The sequence below is a fragment of the Psammomys obesus genome, unplaced genomic scaffold, assembly GCF_907164565.1.
Source record: "Psammomys obesus unplaced genomic scaffold, mPsaObe1.curated_primary_1811, whole genome shotgun sequence".
Taxonomy (NCBI): Eukaryota; Metazoa; Chordata; class Mammalia; order Rodentia; family Muridae; genus Psammomys; species Psammomys obesus.
The window spans coordinates 64,253,626-64,274,472 of NW_026585504.1; the positions used below are offsets into that span (position 1 = coordinate 64,253,626).

At 41.3% G+C, this 20,847-nt stretch overlaps 1 protein-coding gene across 2 annotated transcripts in view; it reads left to right on the plus strand.

The window, feature by feature from the left end:
- Nucleotides 1–128: 128 nt before the first annotated feature.
- Nucleotides 129–20,847, plus strand: part of Slc35f5 (solute carrier family 35 member F5) — a 33,270-nt gene continuing 12,551 nt past the window's right edge. Inside the window, exons 1-10 of one of the 2 annotated variants that reach the window (XM_055601945.1) lie at nucleotides 129–390; nucleotides 1,364–1,454; nucleotides 1,583–1,724; nucleotides 6,363–6,503; nucleotides 8,422–8,484; nucleotides 11,028–11,109; nucleotides 12,533–12,723; nucleotides 14,629–14,710; nucleotides 16,199–16,286; nucleotides 19,375–19,439. In XM_055601945.1, the coding sequence (XP_055457920.1) occupies nucleotides 351–390; nucleotides 1,364–1,454; nucleotides 1,583–1,724; nucleotides 6,363–6,503; nucleotides 8,422–8,484; nucleotides 11,028–11,109; nucleotides 12,533–12,723; nucleotides 14,629–14,710; nucleotides 16,199–16,286; nucleotides 19,375–19,439 (985 nt within the window). In that variant the 5' untranslated portion in view covers nucleotides 129–350. The remainder of the gene's footprint in view (nucleotides 391–1,363; nucleotides 1,455–1,582; nucleotides 1,725–6,362; nucleotides 6,504–8,421; nucleotides 8,485–11,027; nucleotides 11,110–12,532; nucleotides 12,724–14,628; nucleotides 14,711–16,198; nucleotides 16,287–19,374; nucleotides 19,440–20,847) is intronic. The other variant, XM_055601952.1, reaches the window with a different exon arrangement.

Here is a 20,847-nt window from a genome sequence, read left to right on the forward strand (position 1 = left end):
CCGGGGGCGGGGCCTGGCTGGCCGGCCGGGGGCGGGGCCTGGCTGGCTGAGCGGCCGGGGGCGGGGCCTGGCTGGCCGGCCGGGGGCGGGGCCTGGCTGGCTGAGCGGCCGGGGGCGGGGCCTGGGCCGCGGCCGCAATCCGGGCCTCCGGGACTCTGGCTGCCAGCGCCCTTAGGTGGCCTGGGTCACTCCCCTGTGTCCGGCCGGGTGCGGGCCTGGCTGACCGCCGCGGTCCGGCGCCGAGGGCCAGCGCGGCTTCCGAGGTTGGGCCTGCCGCGCGGCGGGATGCTGGCGTCTGCGCGTGCGGTGTGAGGCGGCGGCGCGGGCGGCGGGCCGGGCCGGGGCCGCTCATGGTGCCGCCACGACTCCACCGAGGGGCAGGAAGGCCAGGTAGGCGGTGGGCCGGCGTCCGCGGCCGTGGAGGACGGGTCAGAGTCCTCTCGCCCCGCTCGAGGCGACACGCTCGGTCCTCCGCGCGTCCGTCCCTCACCGAGGGGAGCTTCCCTGTCCCAGCTGTCGCCTGTCGTGCTCGGGACTGCGGCCGGGGGCGCGGGGACTGGGCGGGTGGGGAGCGAGGACGACCGTCGCCCTCACGTGAGGTGAGTAGTCCATCACTTCCTGTCGGCGAGCCGACTCCGCTGGAGATGGGGGATAAAACACTCTCTGATGCTCGCGCGCGCGTGTCTGGAGGGCCAGGGGCGGTTGCCCTGAAGAGAGAATGAGAGTTCTGTTTATGAGACTTCGTGGATCTGTTTATGGCACTCTCTAATGTGCCATATGTTGAATGGTGCTTTTTCCCCGCCTGGTACCCAGGACCTCTGAATGTAATTTATATACATTTGGGGGTGTTGGGTAGGAGCAGGTTTCCTGTATCTGAAACTGGCCTCCACCTCACTTTGTAGCCCAGGATAACCTTGCACCTCTTACTCGTCTACCTTACAGTCATGCACCACACCTGGTTTATGCGGCGAATGGACTCAGCTGTACGCATACACTCTGTCACCTGGGCTACACCCCAACCTGTTTTTGTTTGTTTTGTTGTTTTTTGTTATATGGACTCGTTTCGAATGCTGGCCTTAAACTCACAATGTATTCTGAATGACCCTGAACTTCTGATTCTTCTGTCCCCCTGTTTCCCAAGTGCTAGGATTATAGGCATGTGCCACTGTGCCCAGTCTGGGAGGAGTTTGGGAGTGCAACCCAGGAACTCATGCATGCTAAGCCAGCATTGTACCACCGAGCTATGTGCAGAGTGTGGCTTATGCTGAACACATTTTGATAGTCTTTGAAGGTGAAGAGTGAAAAAAGATGTGATCTTACACTTGAAATTTTCCTAAGCACAGTTTCTGTGGTACTGTTTCAGGTGGGCTGAGTTCTTCATCTCCGTTTAGACTGAGATCTGCCAGGTTTTCAGGCATTGCATTTGAGGATCTCAGAGAAGCCCTGGCAACAAGGTAAGTTCTACTTTTCATCGTACGCCCAGACTAGCAAATGTCTCCTGTTTTCTTGTACCAGATTTCTAGTTTTTACGTGTTTCTTCTAAAGGAGACTCTAATGAGATCTTTGTTTTCTAAATTAACAGACTACAAATGGTTTGTGTGTTTATCATGAACCGCGTGAATTCCCAGAACAGTGGCTTCAGTCAGCGCAGGCGAATGGCCCTGGGGATAGTGATTCTCCTGCTGGTTGACGTGATCTGGGTGGCATCCTCAGAACTCACCTCGGTATGTATTTCTCCACCGATGATGTTGCACTGTGATAGAATTAGCGCCGACCTATGGCATTTCACTGATGATGTTGCCTTAGGGTAACAGCGCCAACCTGTAGTATTTCTTGTCAGCGCCTCAGAATTCTAACAGAATTTTAAGCGTTGTTGAATTCTTTGTTTTTCTTTGGTACTGAATTAGCGTCATTTCAGGTGAAAATTGAGATGCTGCTCTTTGTTGTTTCCTGAAGTTAAAAAAGCTTTTGTATGTGTTATTTATGTCTCTCTGTATGTGCATGTGGGCACACATGCCCATGTAGGCCAGGAGGGGGCACCTGAGTCCCTGGAACTCAGGTGCAACTGTTAGCCTCCCACCATGGTGCTGGCGACTGAATTCTAAGGAGCAGGGAGCTCTTTGAACCATGAAGTCATTTCTACAGTCCTACGTACAGTTTTCTTAACATTTGTAGGAAACATTGCACAGAATATATTTTCTTACTACATTAAGGTGGCTTTGTTTGTATCAAAATTGAATTTATTTCTTCACAAGTACTGCTTCTTAGTGAACAAACATTGAGAGACAGTCTTTTACCATCCAATAGAAAGTAAGTGTCTGAGTATAGCTTAGTGGAGTGCTTGCTACATACAAATACATTTGAAAAAGAACGTATTTTTGGAAAAGTAAACATGAGTCTCCACATTTTTTTTCATGTACAAGTAATTGTTATCCACGTGCATTCATTGGTGAAGCCACATGTATGTGTTTGCTGATTCACACATTTTTATGAGATTCACAGTGTATGATTGGGTTCAGTTAAGCTTTTTCTTAATTGTTGTCTCATTTGCAGTAATGTGGTACTTTGAAACGATAAGCTAATTTTACTTTGTATTTGTATACTTCTGTTTGGTTAATGATCTTTGTAAGAAGACAAGAATTTGTTGTTGATAATTTTTATTACATTTATTTATTTTTACTTATTTAGAGTAAGTGTGTATCGGGGCACACCCATGTGGCAATCCAAGAACCACCTGTGGAAGTCATTCTCTCCTTTTACCCTTTGGGTCTGGGGTTCCATTTCGTGCTGTTAGGATTGGAAGCAAGGGGCATTACCTCCTGAGCCAGCTCACTATCACAACCTTTCTTTTTAATCACATTGGGCTTTCATACGGCAGTCATAAGGAAACAGACAAGAGGAAACTTATTGTTTATAAAATGGATTTAAATGTCAGAATAGCCATTTGATATCCTGGATCTCACATCACAGCTAAGTAAATAGCTGAGGTTATGTCTTGTGAATAAATAAAACTTGCCCTTCTGGGATTAGGCTCTGGAACACCACAGACCCTTTGTTTTTCACTTGAAATCTCTTTTGTAATGTCCTTTTAGATTAATACTCCATAATTTTGCTTCAGAGAAATTTCCTTAATGTTGACAGGGTCCTAACCCTAACTTTTAGATTTTGCAGGATTAAATATATAGGTTTTTTTTTTTTTTTTAATCACACAAAAAACTTTAAAATAAACTTTAAAATAAAGCTGGTGACACAAGCCTTTAAAATCCTAGCACTTAGGAGGCAGAGGCTGGCAGATCTCTGTGAGTTCCCAGGCTAGCTTCATCTACATAATGAGACAGTGATACTTGTTCCCTGACTCCTGCTGTGCCCCTGCCAAAAGGAAGGCTTTAGACTAAGGAAGCAGTATGTTAAATTATAATCTAGCAGTCTATATCGAAAGGCTAAAAAAAGTTCCACCAACTTGCTTCTGACAATTATTTCACAATTTATGCATGTACTGAATCACTATATGGTATACAGTAAATATATTTTAGGGTGTTTTTTGCTTATTCAGTTTTTAGTATTTTCTTTTGACAGCTTCTCCTGTGTAGCCCAGGCTTGTCCGGAACTTACAATGCAGCCCAGTCAGTTTCTTCTTCTGTGTTGGGAGTGTGCGAGTGCCTGAGTGTACACAGCCGTCGCTTTCATTTGTCAGATCCACTTCATCAAAGCCAGAAAACAAATCAGTTTAAACACACATGCTTTCGTGGAAAAATCTATAATTTTGTCATTGTAGAGCATATGTAACAGGTATAAAACTTTAGCCAGGTAAACATAGACTTTTGAGACAGAAGGCCAGAGTTTGGGTCCCTAGAACCATATAAAAACTAGGTAGGTAAGGTGGCCTCCTGTAATTCCAGCACTCAGGAGACAGGCAAGGACCTCAGGGACAAACTGGCCAGCTAGACTAGCTGGAAGTTTTAAGCTACAGGTTCAGGGCTAGTCCTTGCCTCAATAAATAAAGTAGGCAGGAATGGAGAGAGACGCCTAAGGTCAGCTTCAGACCTCTGCACACACACCTGTACACACATGCCCTCACACATATGCACACCACAGACACACTAGAGACACATACACAGGAAAAGGGAGAGACCAAGATGGTGTAATAAATCCCCATGACTCATCACTTTAACAGCCTTTAACAGTTTCTAATCCCATCAACCATGTTCATAATATGTTTCCTGGAATATTTAATGCAAATTCTCACTATATAATTTCTTTTCTACTTATATCACAGTGAAAATCTCATTGTTCTTATTTTAAAAACATAATTAATGCTATTAACATACCTAACAAAATTAACTATCATTCATTAAAATTACATGATAAGCAGTTCATAGTCATATTTTTTTTGATGTATCATGATCTCTCTCTCTCTCTCTCACACACACACCCCAGTTAGGATCTAAACAAGGACCCACACTGCTTTTGTTGAACAGTTAAAGTGTAAGCCACTCCTTTTTTTCTTCTCCTTTGTGTGTTGAAGAAACTAGGTCATTTGTTCTGTGAGACATATTGCCTCTTTGGTCTTGCTGATGGCTTCCTTGTCCTGTCCTTTAACTTGTTCTTTCACTTCATATAAAATATAGTTAGGCATAAAGTCTTGATTTTGGTTCAGTTTTTAGTCAAGAATATCTTGGTAGCACTCAGTACTCTCTGTGACATCAGGATAGAAGGCATATAATGACTGCACAGCTGTTTGGGGTGACACCAGTTAAGTAGTATAAAGTTCATCACCAGGACAGTGAGATGGCTCAGTAGGTAGAGGTGCTTGTCACCAAGACCAACTGCCTGAGTTTGTCCAGAGACTGTAGCGCTTGATTTTAAAGCTCTACTTTATTTGGGGTGTTTAGGCCTCAATCTCTCTTCCAACCTCCAGCTCTTCGTAGGAGGTTAGTGGGGAGAGAGGGCGCCTTTACTTCTGGCTGTTTAGAGTCAATGGGCCTTTTAGGGCTATATACTAATCTCCATCAACTGCAGATACAGCCAGCAGTCTGATCCAAGTCACTTTGCCCTGAATTATTTCTATCTGTCTGTCTGCTTCAAACTGCCACACTGTCTGTTTGTGTGGTTTCTCCAATCTGCTACATGCCACACACCAACACCAAATGCCACTAACTTCTCTTTCTCAGCTCTCATATCATACTGCCCTAACTTTCATTAATAGGACTCCCTTCAGGTTGCCTTTGGGATACTTCTCTCATGACCTCAGCTTTATCTCATTTGCTATCTGGCTCAAGATGATCCAGGCTCATTCTGTAACTTTTTTCCTCAGCCCCATTTGACCTTTGCCCCTAAGAGCTATAGTTTCTTTAGTGGGAAATAGTCCAGACTGCCATCTGGGTCTTGGAGCTGCTTATTTCTCCTGACTTGTCATCTTTCTAGGTGCATGTAACTGGGTTTTGTTGCTGCTGTTATTGTTTCCTAGTTGGCAAAATAAAAATATGCTGAGTTTTCACACAATTAAAAAGAAAATTACACATTAAAAAGTTTTGTACTAATAGTAAAATTTTATCATTTTCTTTATACAACAATCTGTTTTATTTCCTTCATGTCATTTCTTTGGCATGGGCTGATTTTTCCTCATCTTAAGGGTAGTCTTTGAAAGTCAGGTGTGGTGATGAGGGCATGGTGATGTGTGCTTATAATCTCAGTGCTGGGGAGGCCAAGACAGGCAGGCCCCAGTGGCCAGCAAGTCTACTCAGTGAGTTCTGGGCCAGTGAGAGACCATGTCTCACACAACAGATGTGTTGAAAGATGACAGCAGGGCTTGTCTTTCTGACCTCCACATGCATGGGCACACACAGGCCTACCCACAAATGTGTGCACCCCACACACACAATCTCTCTCTCTCTCAGACACACAGAGACAGAGAGAGACTGAGAGACAGATAGAGAACCTCTAGGAAAACTTCCATTACCCTACACCTGTTCTTTTTCCTTTTGGTAACTTCCATGGCAGCCTGAACCTTCTGTGTGGTGCTTAGCACATTTCTTCATGGATGTGTCTCCTTAGGAGCACGGATGACTGGTTTAGTTTTCTTCAGCTCCTAACACAGATGCTTTTGCATAATAGGTTTTCAGTGGATGTATTGAAACTCCCTTCCTCCAGCCTTTTTTATGTGGTTGTTACTGCTTCATTTAACAATATTACCTCTTGTAAGCAAGGAACATACAGTATTCAGAGATGAATTTAAAGTATTTTTATCTCTTTGGTCTTCCCTACTCACATGGTCTTCTAAAGAGTTAAAGATGATAAGATGGAGATTGGCAGAGAGATTTTTAAACATCTCAAGGTTGTTTGTGTAACATTTTCCTCTACAGTATGTCTTTACGCAGTACAACAAGCCATTCTTCAGCACCTTTGCGAAAACATCCATGTTTGTTCTGTACCTTTTGGGCTTCATTATTTGGAAGCCTTGGAGGCAACAGTGCACAAGAGGATTTCGAGGAAAGCCTGCTTTTGTAAGTTTTAAATTCTGTCTGTTAAGTATTTTTTAAAAAAGTTTAGTGGTATATCAGTTTTCCAAAAGTCAGATTTTTAAATTGTTCATTTGAGTATGTAATGGTAGAATATTTTAAAAAAGCCAGACTATGGTGACACACACCTTTCATCTCAGCACTCGGGAGGCAGAGGTAGGCAGATTTCTGAATTTGAGGCCAGCCTGGTTTACACAGCAAGTTTTAGGGTAGTTAGGGCTATGCAGAGGAATGTTGTTTCAAATATACCAAAAGCCAGAACCCAATCCAACCAACCAACCAACCAACCAAATAAACAAAAAGAACAAATAAACAAAACCTATTTGTGTATTTTATTTTTAAGATTTATGTATTTGTATGCATGTGAGAGAGAAATGGAGTCAGAGACAGACAGACAAACAGAGAGAATGAGAACATGCTCACGTGTGCAGGCAGGCGTGAGCGCACAGAGGCCAGAACCAGTGGCCATCCCATAGAGCTAGAGTTAACAAGCATTTATATGAAGCTTTGCTTGTTAATGGGTGCTCAGATGAACTCCTACCACGATTCTGAAGGAAGCGATTCTAAGCATTGACTCACCTCTTTAGCCCCTGCCTAAAAATTTAAACGTATACTTCCAACTTGGCATCAGAATATCTTGTGAGGAATCAGTGTATGTCACTTTCTATCCCGTTTCTTCTGATATCTTTGAGTTGTTAATAATTGTTGGAGTAGCCTGTGTCAGCTTTTATGGAGAGGATGAAGAAAGGAAGGCTTAAGAACAGTGTCAAATGTCTTTAGTCATTTGCAGATTGTAATTAGTTATAAAGTTAATTGTAGAATAAACTAATTCAGTTTCATACATTAAGTGAACGTTTTTTATTTCAAGATGTCAGGAGTTTGGCTAATTAAATGATGTTCTTTCATTGATTTTTGTAAGGAGCTCATTCACAGTGTTGATAAATATGGTAGTTCATGTAGAATAAACTACCATACACATTATCATCTGTGTAATAGACACCTTACATTTTTAAGAAGGAAGACTATAAAACTGTCATTTCTATTCATTCTTTAAAATATTATTTTTTTTCTCCACTTCTGTAGTAAATATGTGTATGTAACATCAAATTTTAGCCATTTTCTTCCCTTTTATTGTTACAAAATTGATGTAATATCAGATTTATCATTTGGACAGTTTTATAATGTATAGTTTAGTTGCACTAAGAGCATTTGCTTTGCTGTGCACTGTTAGTCTCTAGGACTTACCATTCCAAACAGAACCTCTATGCTCTTTGAACAAGAACCTCTAACCTTTCTAACCTCAAATATTCTTTTAAATCAAGTTTTATTAGAACACAGCAAAGAAAAAAGCATTCCCAGTTTCTCCTTCTCTAGGTCCTAGTTACCGTGATCTAATTTTCTGTTTGTTTCTGCTAGTTTGTGTGGGTTTAAATAGCACTTTCTTGGTAGAGTAGCATGGGTTATGAAATGGAGTCATACTTTCACAGTACTAAGTAGCTCCTAGAGTCTGTACCAGTCCCTGAGCTCTGTGAGAGACTGCTTCACGTCAGGCCTTGTCTCATGACAATCCTGAAGACATTGCTGTCTTCTTTCACTAACTCATCCATCTTTCTCTGCATGTCTGAAATATTACAACAGTGTAATGAAAAGCGTTTGAACTTTAGCCTTAGATGACTCACTGAAGTTTTAATCCAGGCTCGGCTCCTTTGATGAAACAGCCAGCCTCAATATCTTCATCAGGACAGACAAGATGATAAGGGCTACTCTGCATGGCTGCACCCTTGGCATTGGCCGCTGTTATTGAGAACAATAGTTAGCTGCATGTTTCTTTTGGATTTTTGTTTGTGTAGTCAAGCATGATGACAAGCTTCCATGAATTTTATGCCCTGTTCTTCGTATTTAGTTTGCAGATGCTGAAGGTTACTTTGCTGCTTGCACAACAGATACAAGTATGACTAGCTCTTTGGTAAGTGCTCCCTTTCTTGTTCAGCCATAGCAGGAAGAGCCCAGACAGCTTTGATGATACACTCTTTATAAAGGGAGATACAGCTCAGTATTGTGTGCTCTTGAGGGAATCACTTTGACACTTAGGGAGACTGAGGGCCTGGAGGTAAGCAGGTCAGCTGCCTCTGAAGAGAGAGGGAGGAGGAGCTAGTTACAGAAGGAAAATAAGAGAGTACAGACCAGGCCCGTGGATCTACCAACTTTCAACTTAATGCGCATCATTATTACCATTTGGAAACAAGAATTGGTGCTCGACACTGAGAATAAGAATAAGAATAAAACTTCATTCACTTATTATACAGTGTTTGTTTGCTTGTTTTTAGCATTTATGTCATTATTTTGTCTGTGTTTGTATATGCACATGTATGCCACAGTTTGCATGTAGAGGTCAGAGGATGACTTGGGAGTTGTCTATCTCTTTTCGCCATCTGAGTTCTGGGGATCAACGTAGGTCGTCAGGCTAGTATGGCAAGTGCCTTTACTTGCTGAGCCATCTCACTGGCCCTTCTAATACAAGTTTTTAATATGCCCTTGTGTCATTGTTGTTGTTTGTTTACCTGCGTTTTAAACTAGATTGTGTGTCAGACAGGTTGGCAGCTACTCTGAAGACTTTATGAGACTTGGAGAAAGAGCTATTTGCTCTCTGAGATCTTAAGCATCAACAAGATAATGTAAAATTGTTTGCCTTGCTCTGGATGCAAGGTGCTGACTAGTCTAATGGTTTTTGCTTTTGTCTCTAGGATAGATAAATCAAATTTGTCTAGGCCAAATGCTGTAATAAAAAGTGGCTCTGAGCATGGTGGTGCATGCCTTTAATCCCAGCTCTAGGGAGGCAGAGGCAGGTGGATCTCTGTGAGTTCAAGGCCAGCCTGGTCTACAGATCTGCCAGGGCTCTGCTACACAGAGAGAAACTGTGTCTCAAAAAACAAAGAAACAAACAAACAGAAAGTTATAGGTAGCAAAAAGACCATTTCAAGTTTTAGATCTCATTGACTTAGTTTACCGAATTTATTTTATTTTCTGAATATGTTGTGTTGTCATTGTTCTGAACTAGTTTTAAAAGAGAGATCAAAGAAAATTTTATAAATTTAATTAAAAAAGAAAGTTTGATTGGGAGAAGTATGCTTTAAATAGCAACATTTGTAAAAATGTCAAGACATTTGGGGCTTGTAGCAAAATTTTGTCCACTGAGTGGTTGTTTTTGTAGTTGTGCTTCCAGGATGGCTCCTCTAACATACCTACATTCCAAAGTTACTTTTAGGCTAAAGAACAGGACATTTTAGCTGTTCTGTATGGTAGCGTTCCCCTCTGTCCTTTAATCACTGAAAGGATTGTTGGCTGGGATGCAGGTGGTAGTTCAGTTGGTACAGTCCTTGCCACACAGGCATGAGCACCTGAGTTCAGTCTTCGCCACCTCCATAAAAAGCTAGGTGTGGTAACAGGAATTTGTAATCCCAGCAGTGAGGGGAGGGAGCAGGAAGATTGCTGAGGCTCAGTGGCCAGCCAGCCTGAAGGTGAGAGAGTTTCAAAAACCGAAGTGGTCAGCTCCTGAAAACCAGTAATGGAGATTCATCTCTGGCCTCCATACCTTTACCCATACAAACAAGTACATTTCCTACTCCTAACCCGCCCCACACCCAAAAACAGTTTTATGTTGAACTTTATATGTAGTAAAACAATTCGACAAGTACAGATATGCTGTATGTTTGAATCTCTGACCCTTAGCTTCCTTTCCCGTTAGACTGCATGATTATGGGAAAGAAACTTTGTTTACTTACCGTTATTCATAGGACTTAGAACAGTGCTTGTTTAGGAAGTGCTCAGAAGGTTTTGTTCTGTTTTGTTTGTGGGAGAGGCAAGGGCTCACACTGTTGCATGGGCTGGCTCCATGCTCCTTCCTCCTCCGCCGCCCAGGCAGCAGGAGTTCACATGTGCACCTTTTCCAGCACAGCATGCTGTATGTGTATATTCGAAGAATGAAAAGAGGCAGAACATTTTCTGTTGCCTAAGAGAGGTGTGCTTTTATGATATAGAGGTATTGGTTTTCAGAATGTGCCAAATATACCATTTTTCATTTCTAAACTTTAAATTTTATTTTATTTATTATTATTATCAATTGAGGGCATGGGGAGGTGTGTGTGTGTGTGTGTGTGTGTGTGTGTGTGTATGTGCAAGAGGGGGTTAGAAGACAGTTTTGGGGAGTGGGTTCTTTCCTTCCACTGTGGTTTTCTGGGATTAAATGCAGGTTGTTAGGTTTACAGAGAAAGCACTTTGGCCTGTTGAGCCCTCATAGCTGACATCGCTACTTAAAAATGATTCTATGTCCTTGTGCCTGGGTGGACTGATTGAGTATCCTTTCCTAGTCTTTAGGGAAAGTGGTGCTGACTAGATAGATGTGCTAGGGAATAGCCATGTTGTCATGGTTCTTTTTCAGTTAAATTCTGACCAATAGATTGGCTTTAGATTTTGCTGCTTATGTTTGTTTCTGTTTGCATTATGTTCCAGAGTGAACCTCTGTATGTACCTGTGAAGTTTCATGATCTTCCAAGTGAGAAGCTCGAGAGCACAAATATTGGGCCTGAGAAAAGTGAGTCAAGCTTAGGGTTCCATGCTTGAGAAAGGGTGGAAATTTAGCTTCCTTTAAGCCACCATGGGCTCACAGAGGCCACATGGTGTCCTGACTTGTGTGGGGATTGACATGGTCTTCAGTCTTCTGAAATGTAATTGCATTGTGAATCAGATCAAATATAACTTCTGTATTAATTCAGTTAGAAATATTTTCCAAATAGCAGGCAGCTCCATGGTTTTATCATACATATAAGTAAACATATATTCATATGAATATATATATAAATAATTTTCTTTATTCATTTTTCTTTGAGACAGGATCTCATGTAGCCTAGGCTGGCCTCAACCTTACCATGTGTGAAGGATGAGCTTGAACTGGTCCCCCTATCTCTGTGTCTTGAATACTAGGAATTATAGTATGTACTGTCATGCGTGGTTTAGTCAGTGCTGGGGAATGGAACCAGGAGTCCAGCTAGTCAAGCACTCTACCAATGGAGCCTCAGTTCCAAACATATATGTATATGCTTTCTAGTTATTTATTGAAATGAGGAGTGTTCTCATAAACATGTCCTCAAATACCCAAATATAATACAGATATTACAAGAGTTTTGCTAGTTCTGTGAATTTGTTTTTCTGTTTTTGTTTCGTTTCGTTTTTAGACAGGGTTCTCTGGCTGTCCTGGAACTCACTTTATAGAACAAGCTGAACTCGAACTCAGAGATTCACCTGCTTCTGCCTTCTGAGAGCTGGGATTAAAGGTGTGCACCACTACCTCCTGTCTCTGTGAGTTTTCTTCAGAGTGTCAGCCGCAGTATAAGGCACAATGTTCATCTGTTACTCTTTTGCAAGGCATGAGACTGTAGAGAAATATTTGCCTAGGAAAATAATTCTCACGAATTAGCTAGCCATGAAGAATAATCAAAACGTTTTACTGTAAATGCTAAAATAATAAGAATGGTAAATTTCTGAACCGGGTGGCTGTGGATATACACAACTGTAAGCCTTATGTTGGAATTTTAACAATTCTAAATTCTTTAAAAATTTTAAATTACTTTTTAAATATATCTTATATGCCTGTATAGAGATCAGAGCACAACTTATGAGAGTCAAGTCTGTCTTTTCACTGTGTGGGTTCTGGGGGGGCAAACTCCAGTCACCAGGCTTGGCGGTAGGTGTTCCTAGTGAGGAACACCTCAAGATGGTTCAGTGAACCATCTTGCCCGCCCTAATTTAAACTCCAGTTCATAGATGAAATCATTTTTTCCCATTAGCTCTTCGGAGTGAGAAAAGCTGCCCTAGGTAATATAAGTACTGTTTTTAATTGTCTTACTTTGATTATAGGTGAATGGAACAGTTCACATTTATTTTTAAATTAAACACTGGTTAGTTTTTGTTGGCTATGAGGGCACATTTAATGTTTTGTATTATGTTTTCTATTTTAGCTCCCAAGAAGTCCCGTGTAAGGTTCAGCAATATCATGGAGATTCGACAGCTCCCATCAAGCCATGCATTAGAGGCTAAGTTGTCTCGAATGTCTTATCCTACTGTGAAAGATCAAGAATCCATACTGAAGACTGTAGGGAAACTGACTGCAACCCAAGTAGCAAAAATTAGCTTTTTTTTTTGCTTTGTGGTAGGTATTTTTTTTTAAAGATTTATTGTTGTTGTATATGTCTATGCTGTGTGAGTGGAAGGAGGGGTTGGCACAGCATGTGTGTTGAGGTCAGAGGACAGTCTGAAGAAGAAACACTTGGGTGAGTTCTGGGACTTGAACTCGGGTCGCCAGGCTTCCATGGCCGTGCTCTACCACTGAGCCAGCGCCCTGTTTTCTTGGCTACATATTTAAGATGGTACCTTTACCAACACTGCGGTATTGAAATGTAAGGCTACCAGAGTTCTTGATTTTCTTTTCTTTTAACTGCTGTCTGAGATGTTAGAATATCAAACTCAGTAAATACTTATTATACCTCAAAAACATTAGACGTTAAGGTTGGGAAGACAGTTCAGCAGGTAAAACACTTGCCTTGTGAGCACAAGGTGCTGTGTTTCATTGCAGGGCCCCATGAAACAGGTGGATGTGATGCTATGCACTTGTAATCCCAGTGCTAGGGGGTTAAGAGCATGATTCCTGGGGCTTAGGGATCAGCCAGCCTTGTTTACTCAGTGAGTTCCAGGCCAGTGAGGTACTCTATCTCAACAAGTGAGGGCAGCACTCAGAGGATGATGGCCACAGTTCAGCTCTGGCTTCTACATGCATATGTATACACAAAGTGCACCTACACAAAGAGATATGAAGAGAAAACAGCACCTGTCCACACATCCCCACATATGCACACATTTGGTACATTTGAAATTTATTACTGCAGGGTAGGCATGGCCATCCTTGGCTTCTTTACGTGAATGTGGATCTGAACTCAGGTCCAAATGATTGCAAGCACTCTCCCTCACTAAACCATCTGTCCAGGCCCTGTAGGTTTTAATGTCAGAGAATTCCCCCAAATTTGAATTTGAATTTGACTTAGATAATAAAGTATGAACAGTGCATGAATAAACAAATGTTAAACTTGATTTTATATTCTCTCTCTCCCCTTTACTCTGTTTCACACACACACAATCTCTGAATGCTGATTTTTTATTTTTAAATTGTGTGTGTCTGTGTGTGTGTGTGTGTGTGTGTGTGTGTGTGTGTGAGCAGTATGTGCATGTTTCTGTGAAGAAAAGATCCCCTGGAGCTGGAGTTAAAGGAGTTTCTGAGGCAAGCATTGTGGGTGATGGGAGCAACTCGTCCTCTGCAAGATCTACAAGTGCACTTAACTGCTGAACATCTCTCCAGCCCTGAATGATTTTTTTAAACCAACTTTTGTTAGTTATTTTTTTTGTTGTTGGAGGTGGTGCTGGGGCTTGAAGCCAGGATCAGTGCATACTAAGCAATGCCTGGTTTATTTATTTATTTCTATTGCAACTTAAACTATTGTCTTTTGAGACAAGGTCCCACTAGCACAGGCTAGTTTTCAACTTGTGGAACTTGTAATACTCCTGCCCTTTAGTGCTGAGGTCACAGGTGTGTGCCCCTGTGTCTGGCCTATGTAGTGTCTGCAAGGAATGGGATAGTAAGGTCTTAGATATGATTGTTAATACTAGTCCTTATTGGGGGCCGTGGAATTACTTTTCCTTCAAAACACAGCTTTTGAAGCCACGTATGGGGCCTGGAGAGATGGCTCAGGGTTAGGAGCACTGCTCCTGCGGAGGACTAGGGTTAGTTCCCACACCTGCACTTCCGTTGAAGGGATCTGACACCCTCTTATGGCCTCAGCTGGCACTGTGTGCAGGCTCCCACCCTCCAGCACATGTGCGCGCGCGCACATACACACACACACACACACACACACACACACACACACGATTATCTTAAAAAGAAAACCAAGCCTCATTCCATAACAGTGCTTATGAGGGTGGGGAAGGGAACTATAAATTGGACTGACAGATATATCTAGCTTTCATGAGAGATTTCATTTTCTTTTTTATTGTTGTTGTTTAGTGGTTTTTGGCAAATTTGTCATATCAAGAAGCACTTTCAGATACACAAGTTGCCATAGTGAATATTTTGTCTTCAACTTCTGGTAAGAAATGTATCTTCAAAATCTGAGTTATGAATTGATGTATGAATTTATAGTGATATTTATATTATGTAGACACAATTCTATCTTCTCAGTGCTTAGTTTTGCCATACCTTAGTATATTATAATTATAATAATAACAATTATTAGTATCTCGTGGGGAGGCTTGTTACTGAGACTCTTAGTATCTAGCTCTGGCTGGTTTACTGTGTAGCCCAGGCTGGCTTTGAACTTGTGGCAATCATCCTGCCTGTGCCTGTCTCCATGCAGGATTACAGGCATGCACAACCACGTTCACATGGTTACAGTTTGCTGCCTGAACTTTATGCTATTGGTGATCCTTCAAGTATTTTATAGTTCTTTGTTTGGCTGTTGTTCTTTTTGTTCAGTGTTGGGGATCAAACCTGGGCCTGTGGATGCTGGACACTCACTTTCCCATGAGCACATTGCTGGCCCTCTGTGGTTTTTTATCCTGAAATGCATAAATATTTTCTACGTGCGCCCTACCATGGCCCCTTGAGGGTTTTGTTGGTTTGTTTTTGTTTTTTTTTTTGTTTTGTTTTGTTTTATTTTTGTCAGGGTTTCTCTGTGTAGCCCTTTCTATTCCTGAACTCACTCAGTAGACCAGGCTGGCTTCTGCCTCCCAAGTTCTGGGATTAAAGGCGTGCACCACCACACCTGGCCTTCTGTGATTTTTATTTTGCATTCTCCTGTGATGGTAGTCTCATCCTGCATATTTCCTTTTCAGAGATCTTTTCTAGATCCTTTTGGCTAAATGCCATTGCTTATTTCATATCTAAAATTTGCACTGTAGTAAGTGCTTTATTTTTAACATTGACTCACCTTCCAAATCTGGAAGAGAAAAGAAGTGTTTTTGAAGCTGCAGAAATAGCCTTAGAACACGGGCATGACTGTGATGAGGTCACGGAATTACTCTGCAGGCTCAACTTCATACGTACTAGTTTAAAAAGAAGTAGGCCTACCTTATCTGTACTACCTTATCTGTTGGAGTTAGTGTGGCTTAGTTTGGAGACTGTTCTGCAGGCTCAACTTCATACGTACTAGTTTAAAACGAAGTAGGCCTACCTTATCTGTACTACCTTATCTGTTGGAGTTAGTGTGGCTTAGTTTGGAGACTGTTCTCAATCTGACCTTTGAACATTTCCTTTTAAGTTAACGCAGTATTAATTGTTTGAAAATAGCCAAACAGTTAGCTTAAATGTTAGCTCTGTACCCAGGCATGGTGGCATATGTCTTTAGTCCCAGCACTCAGAAGGCAGAAGCGGGTGCATATCTACATGAATCTGAGGCCATCCTGATCTACAGAGTAAGTTCTAGGACAGCCATGTCTACACAGAGAAACCCTGTTAAACAAACAAAGAAAAAAGTTAGGTATGTGACTTACTCATGTCACCCTTGGTAGTGATGGTAAGGACCACGGGCGGCAGGTAAACTTTCCAGCTTCTTCTGACCTTCGTTTTCTCCCTCCAGGACTCTTTACTTTAATTCTCGCAGCCGTATTTCCAAGTAACAGTGGAGACAGGTTTACCCTCTCAAAATTATTAGCTGTAATTTTAAGGTAAGAGTATAACATATGCTAATTTACTCTGCTCAGAAATATGGTATTAGTACTGGAAAGATGGCTCAGCAGTTGAGAGTGCTTGCTCAGATAACGATGAAGCCTGCAGTTCAGATTTAAGCACCCATGTAACAAACTGCCCATTCCAAACCCTATGATGTCTCTTCTGGCAGATCCAATACCCTCTTCTGGCTTCTAGTTGCACACAAGCATGCATACCTGTACACACATGCACACACACACCCATGTAGACACAAACCGAAATAATAAAGCCTTTAAAATATGGTGTTGAAACGATTTATGTTATAATGAAAAGAAAGGCGGGGCCAAAGAAGGCTTTCCGTGGACCTGATTCTGTTTAGCCCTGTGTCCCATTGGGGTAACTGGAGGGAAAGATCCCAGGACAACTATGGTTCCCACTCATTGGTTCTCATTGATTGCCAGCCTACTAAGTGTTAAACTGAGTTTCACATTTAGCACTATTGTACCAACGTGATCATCAGTTGTCTATCTCCTTTTCCGGACACAAGTCCACTTTTTGTGTTGGCTCCTCTTTGTCCCTTTCTTCTAGATCTCAAATTGGGCTTTTCCGGTTACCTTAGGCTATAGTGCTTTTCACTTTCTGTTTAATTCGTTTGGCAGTTTTACCTTGGGGCACAGCAGCCACAGTGTCAGTATCAGTAACTACATGCCAGTCTCTGCATATGTGACTGTGAGTTTGTTGCTCTTGTCTTCTCTGCTGGGCTGCACAGTTTAAAAGGCTGAAACCTGTCTTCATATTCTGTGTGTTGCCGAGAGCCTACCAGAGAGCTTTTTCAATAGACAGTACTCGAAGGAGATGCTTTACTTTGACTAAGCTGCTATTTTTGAGAGCAAAGAAGTTAACAGAAGCACTTAATGATGAGACTGTTTCTTAGCAGTAGCAGCGGAAACTGAGTCAGTTCTGCTGCTTCTCCCAGTCCTGCTTTAGCTGAGAAGACTGTAGCTTTCTGTGAAGTGTGGAGCAGTGTCCATGAAGTAGCCGAGGGACTTGCACTGAGCAAGTGTAGAAGGCCAGTCACTCTTACTATATTCTGTCTTACAGCTTTTAGATACAAGGGAAAGCTGACCAGGGTTGTTTCAGTAGTACTGAGGTTGATCCAACTAATTTACAATTAGTCTTCATAACTACCAGGGATATATTGCTTTGTATGTTTGACTAATGTTTTAACCAAAAGTATTTTTGCATCTTGGAAATATATTTGAATTGAGGAAGTAATGAGGTTTTATTAAACTTTACCTGAAATATGCTAAGTTTTAACTTTTCTTAGTAGCAAATAATAAAGAACAGTTTGATAAAAAGGGGAATGGATATAAAATGTGAATTTGGAAGTGCTTTGACAGAAGTAGCTTAAGAATGGGGACTAGTAAATTAAGGTTAGCTGCCTTCAGGTTATTATAAATAAAGTTTTATTGAAACACAGTCATGTTCATTCACTTGCTTATTATCTGTGGCTGCTATGGATTAGACAAATTATAAAAGAAACCACATGGCCCATAAGTCTAAAGTAGTTCTTTTCTGTCCTTTAAAAAAAAGTGAAGTTTGAGCTATAGTTTAGGACAATTGATACTTAAATTTTGCATATTATTTTACTCTTAAGAATAGTGTAATAAAGTGAATAAAGTGTAATTAATAAAAAATAGTGCATTCAGGATAAATATGTATATATTTAATCTTTATATCAATAAAACATTCAGTTAAAAAAAGAATACTGTAATAAACACTATTTACTACTTACTTTGTTTTGAATTGTCCTTCAACAAGGCGATTGCTGTTTTTTGACCATACATAGAATTTGATATAGCTGCAGACTTGAAAGAAATCTGATGAGCTCAGAAATCTCATTCTGTCGTCCATGATCTAGTCTTACCTCCATTATTAGTTTTGAAATCTTGCATATTATTTTAAAACCTCTTTGCCTGTTTCCTCTTCTGTAAACTGGGGATCATGGCAGAATTTGTCTCATGGGACTGTCACGCAGATGGGTGAGGTCAAACTTCTAAACTGTTTCAAAGAACAGGGTGTGCTCAGTATATTTAGGCATTGTCATGGCCTCATCCTCTGGATGGAAATGAAATGGTTTCTGTTATATTGTGGGAACTCGGTAAACAACAGCTGACTCCAATCCAAACATGGATCATAGCAGGAAACCTGATGCTGCCACCAGAGAGTAGGAGGATCCAGCTCAAGAAGTATCTGTTTAGCTTCTGATCGTACTGTTGCATAAGGGGAAAATATTCTTTTTCTGTACTGCTCCTCAAATGTGTCTAGGTGTTTTTGGTCAGTAGGCAAGAGAATTAGACTATCTTTTAAATTTGTAGCATCTTCATTTGTTTGAAAAAAAATACACACAACTAATAAGCCCCCTAGAAGAAGAAAGGCCATGTAGGCATGTTGAAGACCAGAACTACACCTATTTTGTTCCCACTGGAACACACTGCCTTGTTCATTGTAGATGCTCAATAAGTGCCTCTACGATGATGGATCAGTGTCCTCTGACTTCTCAACAGCCTGTAGTTGACTTCCTTTTGCTCATTAAAATCATGGGTTAACAGGACTTGTCAAATGTGTAAGGACAGCCTTTCCCTTTATTTAGGTTTCACCTGCAGGAAGAGTGCCTTTGCTGGTTTTATTTCTCTCTCTCAAAGAAGGCTTTGCAAAGGGATGGCAAGTTAACCCTTTTCTGTTCTTAAAAGACAGTAACATGTAAGCATGTGGGACTTTGGGGCCAGGTTTCCTGTGACTCAGTCCTGTCATGTGGTCTTGGTCAAAGTATGTCACCTCTTCTTGCCTCAGTTTTCCCATGTAAAATGGGCTGACAGTAAGAATCCCTTCCCTAGACGCCATCCGTGCGCATTTGTGAGGGTGAGCTGTCAGTGCAGCACGACACTGTACTGCACTGCTGAGTTTTTGAGGACACACCAATGAGATCACTCAATTCCCAATAGTCCTACCCCAAACTAAGATGAGTTCTTAGCTTTTATCCAGACAGTTAGTCTCTCCGGAGCTTATGATTTTGTCCGTCAGTAATGAGCATTTCTCTCACAGCATTGGAGGTGTAGTGCTTGTGAACCTCTCTGGGTCTCAGAAGTCTGCTGGAAGAGACACAATAGGTAAGATGCCCTGCTCTGCTAGGCCATTCGTTCAAGCTCTGCTCCACAGTGCGTGCAGATACATGCTGACATAGTATGGGCATTACTAACATGCATTTAGTCTGATTACATTTATTTACATGTGTGTAACTGTGTGTGTGTGTGTGTGTGTGTGTGTGTGTGTGTGTGTGTGTGTGTGATCTGATGTGTGGAGGTCAGAGGACAACTTGTAAGAATCCAATCTATCCTTTCACCGTGGGTCCTAGGCTTGGAAGCAAGCATCTCGTTACTGCTTGAGCCATCCTGCTGGCTCAGTAGCAGGGTCTTTTGAAAATTGTTTTATAATTTGATTTTTTTCGAAGTGATGCAAAAATGGCTGTTAATAAAATTTTTATATGACTTTTACCCAGATTTTTCAGACGTTAATTTATGTAACTATAGAGCAATTACAAAAATCAAGAAAGAACATTACCGACTAATTTTCTCATCCACTTTTGTATCTTTTATGAGCACTACTTACTACTGCAGTGAACACTTACTTTTGATAGTATGGGCTAAAGACCTATCCTTGATGTACCTGTCTTTTTCACTGTCTTCTTTTAGTGTCCTGGTATCTTTTATTGGTTTTCATTTGGTTGTCCTGTTCCCCTAATGCAGTCTTACTTGTCTTCTATGACTTGGACAGTTGGAGGGTGCAGCTCATTTTTCTTATACAGTGTTTCTCCATTTAAATTGTAGTTTATCTAGAATTCTTTCTAGTTAAATCGATGCTATAGACATTGGTAGTAATATCATGATAGTAACATTTCCTGATCTGACTGGTTTCTTCAAGGACCCACGACATTGCTTTAACCTATCGCTAGGGATGTAAGTGTTAAAGTGGCGTCTGTGAGAGTGCTCCAGGGTGAGGTAACTGTGGAGATACTTGACGGTAATAGAAATATCCTGTTGCCATACTCTCACCCACTGAGTTTTTTCATCTATTCTTGTTTCTTGCCTTGGAAGTTATAGGAAACATTTACTTTTCATCTACTGCCTGGATTTAGCAAAACAAAGGTAACTAGAGGCCAAGTTAGTTAATTCCTCTAGACATTTGAAGTTCATGGAATAGAGCAGAGCTTCCCAAACTCTTCCAAATTCGTTAATTCCTCTAGACATTTGAAGTTCATAGAATAGAGCAGAGCTTTGCAAACTCTTCCTGGCTATTGCCTAGTCACCTGTGCTTCTCATTTCCTCTTCTGACCCAGAGCCACTTTGTATGTAGAAAACACGATATATGTTTGTTTTTTCAGTGCAAGATTTTGTTGACAGCGTTTAAAAATTTTTGATAATAATAAAAATAGACTTAGAATATTGTTTTTTTGTGGATTAAAGTATTGAGTGCAGTCACTTGCACACTGTTTAACTGTCTTTAAAGGCTTACTTAAGG